Consider the following 15,680-nt stretch of genomic DNA (forward strand, 5'->3'; position numbering starts at 1 on the left):
TGGCGCATATATGCAGTGGAATATTACTCATCCATAAGAAGAAATGAACTTGAGTTATTCGTAGTGAGGTGGATGGACCTAGAGTCTGTCATACAGAGTGAAGTAAGTCAGAAAGAAAAACAAATACCATATTCTAACATATATATATGGAATATATAAAAATAATGGTTCTGAAGAATCTAGGGGCAGGACAGGAATAAAGATGCAGGTGTAGAGAACAGACTTGAGGACATGGGGTAGGGGGAAGGGTATGCTGGGAGGAAGTGAGAGAGTGGCATCACTAATATATACTACCAAATGTAAAATAGATAGCTAGTGGGAAGCAGCCACATAGCACAGGGAGTTCAGCTTGTTGCTTTTTGACCCCCTAGAGGGGTGGGGGGGTGGGAGGGAGATGCAAGAGGGAGGAGATATGGGCACATATGTATAACTGGTTCACTTTGTTATAAAGCAGAAACTAACACACCATTGTGAAGCAATTATATTCCAATAATGATGTTTAAAAAAAGAAAAAAAAGATGTGAACCCAAGTAGTCACTTATTAAAGAGTCTGTCCTCTTTGCATACTCTACATGTGCTATTTCCAGAGATATAAAAGAAGTTTGATATAGCCTCTGCCTTCAGGAGCCTTTGACTTTGGAGAAAAGATACATATCAGAAAAGAAATATTAAGAAATAATATAGAGCAGTATAACATTAAGTCCCAAAATGAGAGCTACAGACAGGTTACAGAACCAAAAGGAGAGACTGTCTTGGGCTAGATGCATTACAGGGTATCTGAGCTGGATTTACAACAGAGTTTCTCAAAGTATGGGCTGAAATGGAAGTGAATGAGACTCTTTGGGAGTATTAATTAAAAACGTAAACTGGGTACCACCCTAGATTTTTAAATCAAAATCTTTCAAGAGAAACATGGGCATGTTATACCAGGTTGCTGAGGCTGTAGTGAAATAAGTGATTCTGCCTAATGCCAATGGGAATATAAATTGGTATAACTTTTATGAACCACATTTTGGCAATATATATCTAAAGTACCTACCTTTGGGCCCACATTGCAATGGTTATCCTTCAGCTATATTTCATATAATATTTATCTTTCAGATATATTCCCATTATGTGCAGCATGACATATTTATAGGTTGTTTATTTCAGCATTGTGTGGAAACAGCCTAATACTAGAAACAGCCAAGATTTTGATCATCAATACAGTGGAATATCCTGCAGTTCTAAAAAAGAATAAAGAAGTTATCTATGTATTGATATATAGAGTGCTTAGATTTATTGATAAGTAAGAAAAGCAAAATGAAAACCCATCAACATGGTAGGCTACCATATGTGTAAAAAAGGGAGAGACAATGGGGGGGCGGGGAAAAAATGAGGGATAGACAATAGATGTATTTGCTTACGTGTGTATATAATATCTCTGAGAGAATGAAAAACAAACTGTTAACCTGATTACCTCCAGGAGGGGGAATTAAATGGGGTGGGGAAGGGCAGGGATGATACAAGTAGGAAGAAAATTTGAACTTTGAACTGGTGGTTGTATTACCTATTCAAAAATGAAACCAAAAACAAAAAACTGAAAGAATCATTGACTTAGAAGAATGGACACAATTCAGGCAGATAGTGATAAGGGAAGCTATTACTTTCCTTATCCTACATAGGAATTATTCACATTGGTTAATAATGCCTCCTCTAAGACTTAATTACCACACCAGTCTCAAGCAACTTGTCACGTTCTAAAGTACTAAATAGAGTAAATATATGAAATTGAACACCTCAGTTTTTTGTTTTATTTTTTGTGACCTTTAGTTCCTATTAGTTTGTACACAGTCATAGAATGTGTGGGGTCTTTGTTATAACCAATCGGTCTTCAAAACCCATTTTGGTGTTGCATACTACACAAAGCACCTTTCTAATAATCTTAGTATTCTTGTTTCTGAATGTCTTTACGACTTCTTTGAATGTATATTAAAGGATATGTTCCATTCCACATCCATTGTAGAATAATTTATGTGATACAATATAAGTAAAATTAAGTTAAAAAAGTTATTCATAATCCCATTGTCCAGAGAAAATTACTGTGATTTTTTTCATTTTGCTCTATATTCCCTTTATCAAAAAAAAAAAAAAAAAAATATATATATAGTGCATGTGTCTGTGTTTTTTTAATTGATGTATAGTTGACATACAATATATTGGTTTCAGGTGTACAACATAGTGATTGACAGGCAAACACATTAAGAAATGATCATCTGGGCTTCCCTGGTGGCACAGTGATTGAGAGTCCGCCTGCCAATGCAGAGGACACGGGTTCGTGTCCTGGTCCAGGAGGATCCCACATGCCACGGAGCGGCTGGGCCCGTGAGCCATGGCCGCTGGGCCTGCACGACCGGAGCCTGTGCTCTGTTGTGGGAGAGGCCGCAACAGTGAGAAGCCTGCGTACCACAAAAAAAAAAAAAAGAAATGATCATCACTATAAGTCTAGTAACCATCTTTCAACATACTAAATTACTGTAGTATTATTGACTATATTCCTTATGCTGTATATAACATCGGAGTGCATATATCTTTTTGAATTAGTGTTTTTCTTTTCAGGTAAACCCAGAAGTGGAATTGCTGGATCATATGATAGTACTATTTTTAATTTTTTGAGGAACCTATATATTGTTTTCCATAGTGGCTGCACCAATTTACATTCCCACCAGCAGTACACGAGGGTTTCATTTTCTCCACATTGTTGCCAACACTTGTTATTTGTTGTCTTTTTGATAACAGCCTTTCTGACAGGTGTGAGGCAATATTTCATTGTGGTTTTGATTTGCATTTTCCTGATGATTAGTGACTTTGAGCATCTTTCATGTGTCTACTGGCCATCTTTGTGTTTTTGGAAAAATATCTAATCAAGTCCTCTGCCCATTTTTTATTGGATTTCTTTTTTTGATAAGTTGCATTTTTTAATGTAATTTGGATATTAACCCTTATCAAATATATCATTTACAAATATCTTCTCCCATTCAGTAGGTTACTTTTTCATTTTGTTGATGATTTCCTTCACTGTGCAAAAGCTTTTTAGTTTTTACTTTTATCTACTCCCATTTGTTTATTTTTGCTTTTGTTGCCCTTGCCTGAGGAGACAGATCCAAAAAATATTGATAAGACCAATGTAAAAAAGCATACTGCCTCTGTTTCCTTCTAGGAGTTCTATGGTTTCTGGTCTTACTTTTAATTCTTTCATCCATTTTGAGTTTATTTTTGTATATGGTGTAAAGAAATGGTCCAGTTTTGTGTTTTGCATGTAGCTGACCTTTTTTTTAAACTGGCTGTCTTTTCCCCATTGTATATTCTTACCTTCTTTGTTGAAGATTAATTGATCATATAAGCAGGCATTTATTTCTGGGCTTTCTATTCTGTTCCATTGATCTATGTGTCTGTTTTTGTGCCAGTATCATACTGTTTTTTTTTTTTTTTTTAATCATACTGTTTTGATTCCTATGGCTTTGTAGTATAATTTGAAATCAGGAAGCATGATACCTCCAGCTTTGTTCTTTCTCAAGATTTCTTTGTTTATTCAGCGTCTTTTTGGTTCCATACAAATTATAGGATTATTTGTTCTAGTTCTGTGAAAAATTCTGTTGGTATTTTGATATTCATATTGTTATGAATCTGTAGATTGCTTTGGATAGTATGGGTATTTTAACAATATTAATTCTTCCAATCCATTAGCATGGACTCTCTATTTGTATCATCTTTTGTTTCTTTCATCAATGTCTCACAGTTTTCAGAGTACAGGTCTTTTACTTCCTTGATTACTTTTATTCCTAGGTATTCTTTTTGATGCAGTTGTAAATGGGATCATTTTCTTTTCTCTGACAGATCATTATTAGTGTATGAAAACGCTACAGCATTCTGATAGCTTTTTTGTGGAGTCTATAGGGTTTTCTATATCATCATCTGCAAACAGTGACAGTTTTACTTCTTCCTTTCTAGTGTGGATGCTTTTTACCTCTTTTTCTTGTCCGATTGTTGTGGATAGGACTCCCAATTCTATGTTGAATAAAAGTGGTGGGAGTGGGCATCCTTATCTTGTTCCTGATCTTAGAGGAAATGCTTTCAGCTTTTTGCCATTGAGTATGATGTTAGCTGTGGTTTTTGTCATTTATGTCCTTAATTATGTTGAGGTATGTTCCCTCTGCACACACTTAGTTGAGTGTTTTTATCATAAATGGGTGTTGAATTTTGTCAAAAGCTTTTTCTGCATCTATTGAAATGTTTATATGGTTTTTATCCTTCATTTCGTTAATGTGGTTTATCATGTTGACTGACTTGCGGCTATTTAACCATCCTTGCATCCCTGGGATAAATCCCTTTTGATCTCATGGTATATGATCTTTTTAAGCTATTAATAAATTTGGTTTGCTATTATTTGTTGAGGATTTTAGCATCTATGTTCATCTGGGATATTGGCCTGTAATTTTTATGTATTTTTACTTTTTGTTTTTGGTAGTGATTTGTTTTTGGTATCAGAGGAATGCTGTCTTTGTAGAGTGAGTTTGGGAGCATTCCTTTCTTAATTTTTTGCAATAGTTTGAGAAGGATAGGTGCTAAGTCTTTGTTAAATGTCTGGTAGAATTCACCTGTGAAGCTGTCTGGTCCTGGACTTTTGTTTCTTGGGAGTTTTTTATTACTGATTCAATTTCACTACTAGTAATTGGTCTGTTCAAATTTTTCTTCCTTATTTAGTCTTCTTAGGTTATATGTCTAAATGAATTTAGCCATTTCTTCTAGGTTGTCTAATTTGTTGGCATGTAATTTTTGTAGTAATCTCTCATGATATTTTGTGTGTCTGTGATATTGGTTGCATCTTGTCCTCTTTTGTTTCTGATTTTATTTGTTTGGGTCCTGACTTCTTTTTATGAGTCTGGCTAAAGATTTATCAATTTTTAAAAATCTTTTCAAAGAATCAGCTGTTAGTTTCATTGATCTCTTTTGTATTTTTTTGTCTTGATTTCATTTATTTCCACTCTGAGCTGTATTATTTCCTTTGTTCTATTAACTTTGGACTTATTTTTCTTTTCTAGTTTCTTTATGTGTAAGGTTAATTGTCTATTTGAGATTTTTCTTGTTTCTTGAGGAAGGCCTGTATTGCTATAAACTTCTTAGAACTGCCTTTGTTATGTCCCATAGATTTTAGAACATTGTGCTTCCATTTTCATTTGTCTCCAGGTATTTTTTAATTTCCTCTTTGATTTCTTCAGTGAACCATTGGGTTTTTTAGTAGCATGTTGTTTAGATTCCACATGTTGGTGTTTTTTGCAGGATTTTTTTGTTTTTGTAGTTGATTTATAGTCTCTACCATTGTGGTCAAAAAAGATGTTTGACATGATTTCAACCCTGTTACATTTATTGAGACTTTTTTTTGTGGCCTAACATGTTATCTATCCTGCAGAATGTTCCATGTGCTCTTGAACAGAATGTGTGTTCTGCTCTTTTGTGGTCATGAATATATTTTTTCAAAGCTGTAAGCATACTACATATTTGAAATTTTCACATGTGAAATATGTGAAATATTTCAAATGTGAAATATTTCACAAAACACATGTGAAATATGTTCACAAGGTATGGTGAACATATTTCCATCTTATAACATATCTTGGCCATATAACTCATAGAAAGCTTACTGTCTCCTCTTGAAAGTATTTGTCTAAGTCTCCTATTTAATTATGAACCTGTAGAGGATAAGAAACATCTTTTATTTGTCTTTGTCACTTTCCCATCAGCACCTGATACAGTGCCACATTATTTTTCACTATCTATGGCAATTTTCTTTAAAAAGTCCCAGGAGATACTCTGAAGGATCCATATAATTTTTGTGGTATTTTTGTCAAAAATTATAACCTCATTCCACTCCTGAGAAAACATCAGGCAAACCCAAATTGAGGGACATTCTACAAAAAAATAACCAATCAGTATTATTCAAAAGTGCACCATGGTCATGAAACAGAAGGAAAGACTAGGAAGAAATAGCAGTTTAATTCAGTTGGAATCCTGGATGGGATCTTTCAACAGAAGAAGGACATTGGTGGAAAACTTGGCCAAATTTGAATAAAATATATAGTTTAGCTGACAACATTTTACCAATGTTTATTATACTATGGTTTTGTAATATGTTACCACTGGAGGAAGCAGAATGTAACTTTTTAAGTCTAAAATTAGTTTTAAAAGTTAAAAAAAAAGTTCCAGGGAAAAAACTTTTAGTCAATAAATATCCTTAAACTTTTTTCTGTTTAATTCTAGCACCAAGGAATATCATTTTTGCTGGCTGACATGGCAATGAAGGTTGAACTAGCTAGATTGAGTTACCAGAGAGCAGCTTGGGAGGTTGATTCTGGTCGCCGAAATACCTATTTTGCCTCTATTGCAAAGGCATATGCTGGAGATATTGCAAATCAGGTAGCTACTGATGCTGTTCAGATTTTCGGAGGCAACGGATATAATACAGAATATCCTGTAGAAAAACTAATGAGGGATGCCAAGATCTATCAGGTAATGTTAAAAATGATTTTTAAGGAACATAATATTCATAAATGACATAGTAGATTTCTGATTATAGATTTTTATGTCACAGGTAATAATAAATCATTATAATAAATGGCTGTGAGCCTAAATTTTTGGAACTAGTTAACACAAGGAAGAATGTTACATTGAAGTGTATTCCTTGAGAGAGAACAGGCTAACAGAGTAAATGGTGCAGACATGTACAGGATGTCTGGATCAGCCTTCTTTGATTCTTAACATCCTAGCTAATTGTAACTCACTCTTTGCTCTCCTAAAAGTATGTGTATCATTTAAATTAATTAAGTTATTTTATTTTGACTCTTACCTGACAACTCTTGAAGTCATATTTGGGAGATAAAAAAAACATGAGGAGAAAGTGATATAGATGACTCTGTCTTATAAATTAAATTGATGGTTAGAAAAACTTAGGGATAGGAGTAATTTAGTGAATAAGATATAAATGCTCATGTCCACATGTAGTTTAAGTAATTATAAGCCATGATTCTCAATATCTCTTCCCTTGCTTTCCTCAACCCCCAGCAAATTATTTGACAAATCCAGTCATTTGAAATCCAGAGGTAGAATCATAGAATGTTAGAGAAAGAAATTTAGACAGTGCAGCCCCTCAATTTAGACTTGAAAAAACTGAGAACCAGAATTTGTGCCTTATCCAAAGTTACGGGTTTATCTGGTAATACTCTCCCTTCCCTGGAGCTTGTAATTATTACGTTTTAGCTTTTCTCTGCCATCTGAACTAATAAATGGTTAGAAGTTTAAACTGGAAGTGAGGGCTGGCTACTAGGGCTACCTAAATGAACAAAAACAAATCCTTTCAGCATCTTTTTCTTTAGCAACTGTGTTCCTTAGGCAACAAGAGATAGAAATCAGGTTTAAGAGTAAGAACAGAAAATGACTGAAGGCGACAACTAGCTAAAAACAGTTCAAAAAAGTTGGTTAAAATATTTTAGCAACATTGAACTTAGATTTCCCAAACACTTTTTGAAATGTTAATATCCTTTTTTTTGATGTTTTAAGACTGTCCTCCAAAATTTTGGTAAATGAGTTTTTATAATAATTTTAACTAATCTTTAGAGAATTTATGTGTTTTCATGGGGTTCAGAAAATCAAGTTTCAGAATCACTGTAGACTACAGACCTTATATGTGGTTTGATTCAGTTTGGTATTGCAGTGGAGCTTAGAGTACTGTCCAAAATACTGGGTGTTTACATACGGAATATATTTAACCTACATGTATTTTCTTATTTTTTGCAGATTTATGAAGGTACAGCACAAATTCAAAGGATTATTATAGCCCGTGAACACATTGGCAGGTATAAAAATTAACCAGATCACCATGTTAGTAATTGTTGAGTATTTAGAACATGATCTACTACTTAAACTCCAGGAAAGAGAAAGAGCAGGCTTTAAGGTTTTTTCCAGTAAAAATTTTAAAATAAGTACTCTTATACTAAACCTATGCAACTGATGCTAATAGTAGTTTTCTATTTTTGTTTAGCTTTATGACTTGCCTTTTCTATAATAGATTTGGTTTTATTAAAATTATGTGTTGTCCTTTAGTTCCATTGTACCTGAATCACATTAACCTAGAAAGATACATTTGGCTTGTTGTTTTGACCTCTTATAATTAAAGTAACAGAAATTTCTTGGAATTTCAGTGTTTTTCCAATGACAGGAAGGTTTATAAAAGTATTCAGAATGTTCCAAAATTTACATTGAGAAAATATTCTGGGATTTAAATAACTTGCCAGTGACTTTGTAGACTTAGTGGTATTTGTGTTAGAGGAGTTAATTTTACTGCAATTTGGAAAGCATTTGTTTTCCATTTTGTACAGTAATAACCAAAAATTTGATGTTCATATTCTCCCTTTATACAATGACCAAAAGTTACTTGAAAATCTTGTTTAATTCTGAGCCCACATTTCACTTGCCTTATTTAAAATAAATCAATAAACTTTCCCTTAAATTATTTTTATATGACTCTGTTGGTCTCTGGTTAATGTTTGGGCTACTGTACAGTCTCATTCCATGCATATACATTCTAAAAATGAACTTAACTAAAATTGTTCAGTGTTGTGTATCTGTTCAATTTGTGTATCTGTATTCTTTTCAAGACGTCTTATTACTTCATGCAATAGTGTGTACTTGGTTTATTTACTGTGATAGAAAAAAATTCATGTTTTGATTTTGAACTGCATAATTACCTGTCCATTTGTTCATTAGATTGCATTATTAGATACTTCAGAAAATATCAGTATGAAATAATGAAAGAACCAAATGTGAATTTACTATTTCTTTGTAATTCTAAACATCAAATACTGCTAAAATATGTTATACTAAATGGTGTTTCTGACATCACTTATGATTTTCCAATTCTGATACCAACTGGGAATCCATAGTTCAATCCTATTCTGACAGTAACTCAGAATAGTTAGCATCAGACTCCACAGGTGTAAGGGCTCCGCCCACTCCGTCTGAAGTGGTATCTCACTTCAGAAACACCACTATAAGTCCTGGATCCCCAGGCTACCCACACTTCTGACCACTTTGGCTACAAATTCGGGTATTCCCATGACCTTGCCCTTGGGTTTGATAATTTGCTAGAATGGCTCACAGAACTCAGGTAAAATACATTTACTGGTTTTTTACAAAGGAGGAGATGCAAAGGGCAAGGTATAAGGAGAGAGACCGAGCTTTCATAACTTCTCCCAATGTACCACCCTCCCAGTACCTCAGTGTGTTCACTAATCTGGAAACTCCTGAATCTCATCGTTCAAGTTTCGGTAGAGAATTTACAGCCTCCCTCTCCTGCCCAGGTGTCAAGGGTGGGGTTTAAGTTCCCACCTGCATTAGTCAGCTAAGGTTGCCATAAGAAAATGCCACAAACTGGGTGGCTTAAACAACAGAAATTTATTTTTTCATAGTTCTGGAGGCTAGAAGTCCCAAGATCAAGGTACCATCTGGGTTGGTTTCTGGTGAGGCCTCTCATCCTGGCTTGTAGACAGCTACATTCTCACTCTGTTCTCACATGGCCTCTTGTCTGTGCACATGCATAGGGAGAGAGTGAGCTCCGGTGTCTCTTCTTCTTACAAAGACACCAGTTTTATTAGATTAGAGCCATACCCTTATGACCTCATTTAATTCAATTACTTCTCTTAAGTCCCTATCTTCAAACATGGTCACATGGGAATGGTTAGGGCTTCAACATATGAATTTGGGGCGAGGGTGGGGGGGCAGTTTAGACCACAACACTACCCTCTAATTACTTGGTCTTTCTGGTGATTGGCCCCACCCTGAGCCTCTTTAGGGGCTCCACCCTAAGTCACCTCATTAGCACAAACTCTACTATGATCTTTTGAAAGGGGCTCATTATGAATAATAAAAGAGGGACTTCCCTGGTTGTCCAGCAGTTAAGACTCCATGCTTCCAGTGCAGGCCTGGGTTCAATCCCTGGTCAGGGAACTTGATCCCACATGGCACAAAAAAATCCCACACGCTGCAACTAAAGATCCTGCATGCTGCAATGAAGATCCTGTGTGCTGCAACTAAGACCTGGTGCAACCAAATAAGTAAATTTTTTTTAATTTTATTTTATTATTTATTTATTCATTTATTTTTTGGCTGCGTTGGGTCTTTGTTGCTGCGCTCTCATTGTGGCGGTCGGGGGCTACTCTTTGTTGTGCTGCGCCGGCTTCTTATTGTAGTGCCTTCTCTTGTTGTGGAGCACGGGCTTCTAGGTGCACAGGCTTCAGCAGTTGTGGCGTGTGGGCTCAGTAGTTGTGGCTTGCAGGCTCTAGAGCGCAGGCTCAGTAGTTGTGGTGCATGGGCTTAGTTGCTCCACGGCATGTGGGATCTTCCCGGACCAGGGCTTGAACCCGTGTCCCCTGCATTGGCAGGTGGATTCTTAACCACTGTGCCACCAGGGAAGTCCCTAAAATTTATTTTTTAAAAATAATAAAAGATACTCCTGTTGCTCAGGAAATTCCAAGGATTGGATGAGCTTGAAACGGAGCAGGACCCTATGGTCCTTCTTCCCCAACCTCATGTCCTTCACCTGCCTTTTGTCTGTGGAAAAACTTTAGCCAAAAAATAAGTTTAATCAGAGAAGTGAGAAAATGCAGAAGCAAAGAAAAGTCAAACAGGACAAAACAATAATAGTTTAGGCAGTAAGCAAAGCCAAGGACCTTTAGCTCCTCCTCAAGGGCTATAGATAATATTCTGAGCCATATCGTGTGAGCTGTCTTACAGACACTGAAAGCCCCACCAGGTGGAAGAAGTTAACTACATGATGACCAGACTGTAGCCATGACATAAGCTGCTACAATTCTGAGAACTGGCCTCAAGGAAATGGGAACAAACTGAACCTGGAACTGAAAATTAACTGTACTTAAAACAATCAGGATGACACTGGTCAGACCACTACATGACCAATTTCAAGATGACTGTCAGAGCTGACTATGCCATTTCTGCATGTAGCCCCCTCCCTCTGTATAAAAGCTCTTGCTTCCTGACTGTCAGGCTTGGGGGGGGAGCCAGCCTTTGGACAGGCATCTGCCCTTCTTCCCCTGCCCCCGCCCCCCGTTGCCGGCATCCAAAATAAAGCAAACTTTCTTTTCCACCAACCTTGCCTCTTTATTAGCTTTTGAGGGGTGAGCAGCCAGACCCCACTTTCACTTACAGGCTCACCCAGGGACTGGGGACAAAAACTAAATCCATTTCCTCTTACACCTCACTAAATTATGAAAATAAAAATCTAATCTTTTACCAAGAAAGTTTAAATGGCTTTTTCATGCTCAATTATGAAACTGTGTTTTAATGGTACAGCTCAAGATTGGTAGGAGATTTCTAAATAAATTGGATGTTACATAGAAATTACAAGTTAAATGGAATATATACATTCCAAATGCAAATTTGAATTTACACAAGTTCAAAAATTCACCTACATATTGTAAATATAAAGTTTCTAGACATGTAACTGTATTCCAAAGCTACATAATGAGAATATTAAAGTACCTTTGATAAGTATTAAGCAATTATATAACTATCAGTTAAGAGCTTTTAGTCACAAGTAACACAAATGAACTTAAGCTACTTAGGCAAAATATGGACAAATATATTTTAAGTATATCGAAGTGCCTCATGGATCTGAAGGCTGGAACAGAGTCAGTTTTAGGAAGGATCTAGAACCCAAATAGTCTTTAGGAACCCATGAAATAGTACCTTTCTATTTTCCCTGTCATGTTTCATTCTTTCTTGTTCTATAGCCTAGCTTCTTCCTCTGCTTCTTTGATCCCATGATGGAATAAGACCTAATACTTATATATTAGATTTCCCGCCACTTATAAAAGCTGACTGGTGGGGGCCATTACAGCCAGGAGGATAGGTAGAGTCAGACTACAAACATGATTGTTAGTTGCCTACATCTGTGACTTGATGGTTCCTGGAAAAGACATAATTTTATAAAAGATCTGTTTATGGCAAATTTATTGAATGTTTAAGGAATCTACCAGAGTCATCAATTTGCATATAGGGAGAAGAGTTTATTCCAAGACTCCTCTGAATTAAAAAAAAAAAAAAGGCTGTTTACATGGCTTCTAGAATGACACCCATTGATTTGAATATATACCCTGTAACCAGATAATACAAAAGTTCTTTAGAGATTGAAGATTGAACTCTATAGGCAACAGGTTTTTTTTTTTTTAAAGGTTTCATATAACTAATTAATGAATGAGAGAACTAACAAGGTGTTAAAACTAGTATAAGGGAGAATTTGAAAAACAGACATATCGGCAGTTAGAAATGCTTAAAAGAATTTGCTAATAGATGTAAACCTGGTAGGGCAAAAAACCTAAAGAGGGGGTCATCTTCTCTTTTTTTTTTTTTAGGCCACACTGTGTGGCATGCAGGATCATATTTCCCTGACCAGGGACCGAACCCATGCCCTCTGCATTGGGAGCACGGAGTCTTAACCACTGGACAGCCTGGGAAGTCCCAGGGGGGTCATCTTTTCTATACAGGAGAAACCACTTGTAGTTCATGGCTCATTTTCATTACTGTCCATTTTCTATAATTTAACTTTTAACAGAGTTGTAAAACAGTTCAGCTAGCCAATAGACAATCACAGGTATATACCTCTTTAGAGGATCCATGAGATAATACCTAGCAGTCCACTAAAAGGACACTCAGTAATTTCTTTTATACATTTCCAAGTCTTTGACAATGTGTTTTGACAGTCTCTTTTCGTGTGAGCATAAATAATCTGCCAAGATTACTCTTGATACAAAAACACAGGTTTCATTAGGTTTGGCCTGATTACCTTTGTACAGTAAGGGTGTTAACTATGCAGGCCTCCTCAGATTTACTTTGCAAATCCAGAGATGTGCAATACTGAACAATTATTAAAGCTGCAGGATTAACCTCTGTATGAAAGTTTTCATAAGGACACTGAAATTGGACTTCTAAAAGCCTCTGGAACCAAGCTCAAGAAACTCTCTACCAGATTTCTCCAGTAGTACCTAAGACTTTAGGTAAATTTCTTCCTCAGCATCTCTAAAATTTACTATAGAAGGGACCTTCCTTACCATCTGTAAGACTGGAACCTTGTAAGCCAGGTACCATTCCAGTTTTACTGGGGCAGCTCTGTAGGCACTGACTCTACGTATAAAGTCAACTTGTTTTTTTAATAATGGGTTTGTCATACATGAGTAAATGTGAATTGGTCTCAATTATGACACTCCAGGTATGGCTTTGGTTACACAATCAATTTGTTCAATTATATGCTGGTAAACACGAGTAAAGATTCCTTTTGATTATTGCCATGAAATGTAAGAGACTCAGTAAATGTTTCTAAATTCTGGGGACACAGTGAGAATCAGATACCATTTTAAAATTCCAGTTTACAAAAGCAGAATCTACTAAATTGAAGACTAGAGATAGCCTAAGAATTAAAAAGGGCTTCCTTACATATCCATAAAAATAGAACATAACAACTGCATAAATAATATTCCAAACAAGTAACCATGATTAAATTTCCCTCGTTGGTCCCTTCAGTTCTCTGTAATTGCTCTGTTGGATCTTGGATCAGTAAACTACTTTCAAGAAGCTGTCTGCTTCTAGTGGTTAAGAATCTGCCTGCCAATGCAAGGGACACAGGTTCAAGCTCTGGTCCAGGAAGATCCCAAATGCCATGGAGCAACTAAGCCCATGCACCACAACTACTGAGCCTGTGCTCTAGAGCCGGCATGCCACAACTACTGAAGCCCACGTGCCTAGAGCCTGTGCTCTGCAACAAGAGAATCCACCGCAGTGAGAAGCCCGCGCACTGCAACGAAGAGTAGCCCCTGCTGGCCACAACTAGAGAAAGCCCATGCACAGCAACAAAGACCCAACGCAGCCAAAAAAAAATAAATTTTAAAAGTAAATAAATAATAGAAAGATGAACCAAAATTGATTAAAAAAAAAAAAAAGAACTGTCTGCTTCTAGACAAAAGAGTTCTAGAAATCCTGACTCAGTCCATTGGTATGGTGTGAAATGTGTCTAAGCTATGTCAGTTTGGAAATGTGTACCCACAAAACTATTCTTTGACGTCTCTATTGACAGTTCAAAGCACCTGATTCTTCCCATGAGGCTCTGAGACTGTCCGTTCCTGAATGCACAAACTTTGGCCTGTAGATCTATAGGCAGAGCCCTCAAGCTAGCATCAGAGTAAAACAGAAACTATCTGTAGATAACCGTTTTAGTTCAGGCTGCTACAACAATACCACTGCCAACTAAAGAATGTTACTTACCATCCAGTTCTGTTAAGAATTAAGCTATTAGCCCCTGCAGTCACTGACCTTCAACACAGCCTGAAAGGAATTCAGGGTAGAATGAAGCATTCTATGCTCTGGGAAAACTGACAGAACAGACCTTCAGGAAAAATAGGTATTTTCAGGAGAAATTTTTTTTTTTTTTTTTTTTTTTGCGGTACGCGGGCCTCTCACTGTTGTGGCCTCTCCCGTTGCGGAGCAACAGGCTCCGGACGCGCAGGCTCAGTGGCCATGGCTCACGGGCCCAGCCGCTCCGCGGCATGTGGGATCCTCCCACACCGGGGCACGAACCCGTGTCCCCTGCATCGGCAGGCGGACTCTCAACCACTGCGCCACCAGGGAAGCCCCAGGAGAAATTTTTTATGAACCTGGATTCTTGCATCTTCCCATACTTAGAAAAGCACTAAAACCATTAATTAAGATATCTGTTCTTCATGTCTAGCAGCAAACTTCTATAGAGATGTGTGCTGGGTTGCACATACTCCCTTCACCACAATCACATGTATACTGACCTCCCCCGTTACCTCTTCAGAACAGTTTCTCAGAGCTATTTGAGAGTCTGTCTCCTGGGCTATAGTCCTCAGTGAGACATTGAATAAACACAACTCGCAGTTTTTCTGTCGTACGTTTTTTTTCAGTTGACACCATAGACTGAGTGGTTTAAACAACAATGTATTTCTCATGGTTCTAGAGGCTAGGAAGTCTAAGATCAAGATGCCTGCCCTCTTCTGTGTTGCAGACTTCTAACTTCTTTTACACTAACATGGCAGAAATAGGGTGAGAGAGCTCTCTGGGGTCCCTTTTATAAGGGCACTAATCCCATTCATGAGGACTGTACCCTTATGACCTAATTACCTCCTAAAGGCCCCACTTACTAATACCATCACACTGGGGATTCGGATTTCAACATATGAATTTGTGGGGGGACAGAAACATTCAGTCCATTGTAATGACCAAGACTGAAAGTTGTATAGATACCCAATAATATCAGAATGGAATTGAGTTCAAATCTCTATTACAGCATAGTGCATAATTATTTCATAAGAATTTAACCATTATTTCCCCTGAGGGAAACAAAGAGAATTGACAAATCTCCAGGGCCTTCTCATAAAGTATACAATTTTGGACATATTTATATTAATAATATTTTACCTATACAAATTTAAGCTATGGAAGGCTGAGTTGATCTGAAATATTTACTAAATTTTTCTATAAAGCTCCCACAGTAGTGTTGGTAAATAAGAAATATGGGGCACATGAAATAAACTTAATTATTTCTAATATCTTTCTTTTTA

General features: G+C 36.7%; 1 protein-coding gene across 1 annotated transcript in view; it reads left to right on the forward strand.

Annotated features, from left to right (window-relative positions):
- The window catches only part of ACADM (acyl-CoA dehydrogenase medium chain), a 48,248-nt gene extending 40,346 nt beyond the window's left edge, over positions 1-7,902 (forward strand). Inside the window, exons 11-12 of the mRNA XM_065875698.1 lie at positions 6,298-6,546; positions 7,831-7,902. Of these exons, the coding sequence (XP_065731770.1) occupies positions 6,298-6,546; positions 7,831-7,902 (321 nt within the window). The remainder of the gene's footprint in view (positions 1-6,297; positions 6,547-7,830) is intronic.
- Positions 7,903-15,680: the final 7,778 nt, after the last annotated feature.

The sequence above is a fragment of the Phocoena phocoena genome, chromosome 1, assembly GCF_963924675.1.
Source record: "Phocoena phocoena chromosome 1, mPhoPho1.1, whole genome shotgun sequence".
NCBI classification, from domain to species: Eukaryota; Metazoa; Chordata; class Mammalia; order Artiodactyla; family Phocoenidae; genus Phocoena; species Phocoena phocoena.